Source organism: Ochlerotatus camptorhynchus, unplaced genomic scaffold (assembly GCF_037179485.1).
Source record: "Ochlerotatus camptorhynchus isolate MF236.1 unplaced genomic scaffold, CSIRO-AGI_Acam_v1.1 ptg000328l, whole genome shotgun sequence".
In the NCBI taxonomy this organism is placed as follows: domain Eukaryota; kingdom Metazoa; phylum Arthropoda; class Insecta; order Diptera; family Culicidae; genus Ochlerotatus; species Ochlerotatus camptorhynchus.
The window spans coordinates 4,563,154-4,567,071 of record NW_027040816.1 but is presented as its reverse complement, the minus strand read 5'-3'; the positions used below and the strand labels follow the sequence as shown (position 1 = coordinate 4,567,071).

The window sequence follows — 3,918 nt, the reverse complement described above, 5'->3', positions numbered from 1 at the left end:
TATGTTACTGCAACAGGAAACAAACCTATAGCTAATAAAGCAATCAATCAACCGGAACTTCGTAACACAAACTACGCCTGTCGATTAGTTTCTCACACCCCACAAGCCCTTCCGGGCCCCCAACTATAAATCTCTCTCTCTCTCTCTTTCTTTTCGATCGTTTCGATTGATTTGGTTATTGGCTAAATGGCAAGTTCCAGCAAACCACATTACGTCCGCTTAGCAGAGCCCTTAATGTGGCAAACAAGTGCCTCTTTGCCTGTCACCTTTTTTCATGAATGACTGACTGAAGGGAGCCCCAGACCCAGTTACGCAAATGGTTTGTAATTTCCCTTGCCCCCAATCAATCTCAATTCAATCTTGAATTTTCCTCGCCCGCCAGCCATCGACAAAGTGTAAGTATATAAAGTGACCATTCCGAGCTGAATTAATGTCATTCCGTTATTTGCCGGAGTCGGTTGTAAGTTGAAATGGGCCCACAGGTTCTTCCCCTTCATCTCATCTGGTTGAGTGCGGTAAGAAAAATAACGGCCATAAGCTCAACTTTCGATTGTTGGGGAATTGGAAAATGTCACCTCTGAGTTTGTCATTTTCTGTTTGATTACTTTCCTCCACAGCTACTTGGATTGGTGGTTTGCGTCAGCTGTGCGACACGTGCTTCGTTGAAAAACTTTGATGACGATGAGTCGCAGCAACCGCTGAAGCGTGTGGAGATTCGAGTCTTCCGTGGCCCGTACGACCGTTTCCATGGCTACGCACCGTGGGGTTACTTTGTCAGGCAACCAGCTGATGATTAAAGTCATTGATGTCTAAAGTTTACTGAGTATAGTTTTATTTAATATCAAAATTCTCTAATTTCCAAGTAACTGGGATAGGCGACGGTGTGCGCATACGGTGGCATTTGGTTGAGCAGCTCTTGGAATTCCTCCGTTCGATACTGTTCGTGGTACATGTAGTTGGCGTGGATTGAGAGGAGCAGGATGGGTTCGGCGGTTAGGGTGGTAGACGATTCGATATCGATAAAGAATTCCTGGAGACTGCGGGACTTTGCTTGAACGTAGTTGACATAGTGAACGGATTGTCCGTTCCAGGGTGTTCCACTTGGGGGGATCTCGTCGCTGAAGGTCCACGTTGCTAGGCGACTACCACGAAATGGTGACACGTAGAATCCCATCAGGGTAGGTCCTTCGATGGAGAAGCGGAAGCGACGAACGGTTGAGGTTAGGTCTTGTTTTGCGAGCAATTGTAGCCGTACCGGCTCGGGGAAGTTGGGTCTAGATAGGCTAGTCATCCAGTAGCTGTTCTTGCGTTGCCGATGGTAACGGTTGATGTAGAACGGGAACCCGCAGTACAGTTCTTGATCGCAATATTCTTCGATTGGTTGAGCTCGCTGACCCCAGACAGGGACTTCATCGAACAGATAGTGCGGCGTGTGGCGATCCTGCGGGTACAAGAAGTAGTTGTCGAGCGAATGGCGGGTACTTCCATTCTGGAAGTAGAAGTTTCGCTGTTGGTGCTGCGGGGAGGGGGTTTTGGTTAGAGGTTGTTGATTTAGGACAGGATCTTAAACAGCACTTACGAAAATGTAGTAACGCTGAGGAGACGTCCCTTCGCGGAATGGAAATCCAACTGGGGTGATCATCAGGATGACCGTCACCAAGAATGCCGTGCCGAGCAGGATGTAGAAGTAGCGTATCTTCGGAAGCAGAACCATCAGTGGAATGGATAGACTTACCAACAGCAGGGTCATCAGAACGCTGAAGAGTGCCATCATGAGATCCGGATTGGTGGCAGCGTCTCCGCGGCCTGTCATCGGGATGAATACAGCGAAAACGGTGACGGTAAGTGAACAGAAGTAGAACACCGGAATGATCTGACCGATCAGTTGGACGTAGATCCAGTGATTCAGCTTGAACTTGATGATCATGTTTACGATGCTGGACAGCGAGTGGAAGATTACCGGAAATAGAAAGATGTAGGCGGAGCGCATTCCACCGACTGTGAAGGTTACCAGAAGCGTTATGTAGATGAAGCATTGAGCGTGGAGAAACAGCAGAATTCGTCCTTGGTTGTGTAGGTATTTCTGTGGAGAAAGGTGTAATATTTGATCGCGTCAAGGCTAGTTAAGAAGATGTAAACATACCAACTTTCGGAAACGTAGGTACAGCCAGGGTCCGAGGGTCAGGCAGGCAATGAATGGTATAAAATACAGCCCAAACAGTATCCATGTGGAGGTGAACCAGGACATCGACCTATTTGCCGCATCTGCAATGGCAGCAATCGCTATGCAAAGTCCTGCTCCAACCACAATCGACAAGGTTTGAATTATAAGCGTGATGCCACATTCGAGCAACACCTTCGTCAACTTGGCACCTTCCATCCGAACCATTATCACAATCGTTAGGACGATAAGCACTAGTCCAACGATCGCCACCAGGTAGTTGATAACGTACGTTATGGTTTCATTGTAGGTCACCTTGAACAGATGCATAAAGTCGAAGAACGTCGCCGAACTGTCCCGATGGCGTTCGACGTCGTAGAGCTCTTTGCTTCGGGCCAGTTCCATGACCAGCGGTAGCAGATTATCTCCAATGTGCTGAAGTGTGTCCGGAGATATGGTCTCGAAAGCATCATAGGCCGTGTGGTACAGATAACCGTAGGAAGCGAGCGCAATGTCCATTCCGGGCCACTTTCCAACGTTCGACAAGGTTTCGTAGTCAGTGAACGACGGTACCAGTCCTAGTTGGAATACTTCTTCGGCGAGCGAGTTTGCGTATGGCCGCTTGACGAATTGTTGGTATTTTTCCATGAGAAAGGGGAAACCGGGTGCGGATTGGAACATGATTTCCCGTCCACCGTTGGCAGCTACGTCCAAATTGATGAATGCGGATACGTTCGCCGCCAGTGAGTGACCGGTCACGAAGCCATGCGCTCCTTGCATTGTGTTCTCTTCGCATCCGTTAAAAAGAAATATGACTCCATGTTTAAGGCCTAAATTATGCCGGGACATTTGCCGTAGGATCTCCAGCATGACTACAGTCATGGTCCCGTCGTCGCCTGCACCGAAACTAGTGACGGCACTGTCGAAATGGGCGTTCAGTAGTAGGTACTTCCCACTGAATTGATTGGCATTTTGCTTTCGCAAAGTAACGACGACATTCTGAACTCCCCGGTAGTAGCTGGTGATTGGATAGTCTGTGTAATCCAGGAAGTAACTACCGGATGCTTCCTGAACTTCTACGGTCACCAAATTGGAGGAATCTGCTTGCCTGATGATTTCGTTGACCGCCTCCACTAGGAAGTTAACGGCGAAAACTTCATTGGCGTTGCTGCCGACGACGCGGGGACCTTGACTAGTCAGCGTTCGCAGGTATTCGTGAGCTCGTTCCGCAACGAATACCGGTTTATCAGTGGACTATTATGATAAAACAAACATAAACAAATCTCACATTTGATAGACTGCTTGTCTCCAGTTCGTCGAACTCACCTCATCTGCTATTCGGACACCTTCCGGCAGTGTAGACCAGTTCCAATAGACGAGGAAGTAGATGCCAATCCCGACTGCTGGAAAGAGAACGCTCCAGAACAGAGGAATCGTGTGACTTCGGGAGAATTTCCTGGGGAAAAATCAATGCTTTAAACCAATATCGTAGACCAACTAAAACTCAACCTACATCTTCTCCTTCGGTGAGTGCTCACCCTACAACGACTTAATTAGTACTGAATAGCTTATCAAGAGCACGCGCTTATCTAACCGTAATTAGCGTGCGCTGAAAGCCGAAAATTCAGATGAAACACTCCATTGTTTGAACGCTTGGGCAAGGTTTGAACGAGGCGATAACTCATACCTACACCCCGGAATGTGATAAACTTCAATCAAAAGACCAATCTACAAGAAACAAATCACATCTTATCTTA

At 47.8% G+C, this 3,918-nt stretch overlaps 1 protein-coding gene across 1 annotated transcript; it reads right to left on the bottom strand.

Annotated features, from left to right (window-relative positions):
* Positions 1-813: 813 nt before the first annotated feature.
* Positions 814-3,803, bottom strand: LOC135708226 (endoplasmic reticulum metallopeptidase 1-like). The gene is made up of 5 exons (XM_065230225.1): positions 3,799-3,803; positions 3,488-3,617; positions 2,144-3,415; positions 1,580-2,083; positions 814-1,516 (listed from the first exon to the last, which is right to left on the bottom strand). The coding sequence occupies exons 1-5, from the start codon at positions 3,801-3,803 to the stop codon at positions 842-844; spliced, it is 2,586 nt and encodes an 861-aa protein (XP_065086297.1). The 3' UTR covers positions 814-841.
* Positions 3,804-3,918: the final 115 nt, after the last annotated feature.

Bases quoted from the DNA above. Each gene is read 5' to 3' on its own strand.
- LOC135708226 (XM_065230225.1), bottom strand. The intron at 3,416-3,487 runs GTGAGTTCGACG...TTATCATAATAG, and splicing joins GTGTCCGAATAGCAGATGAG to TCCACTGATAAACCGGTATT. The intron at 2,084-2,143 runs GTATGTTTACAT...CTTTCTCCACAG, and splicing joins ACCTACGTTTCCGAAAGTTG to AAATACCTACACAACCAAGG.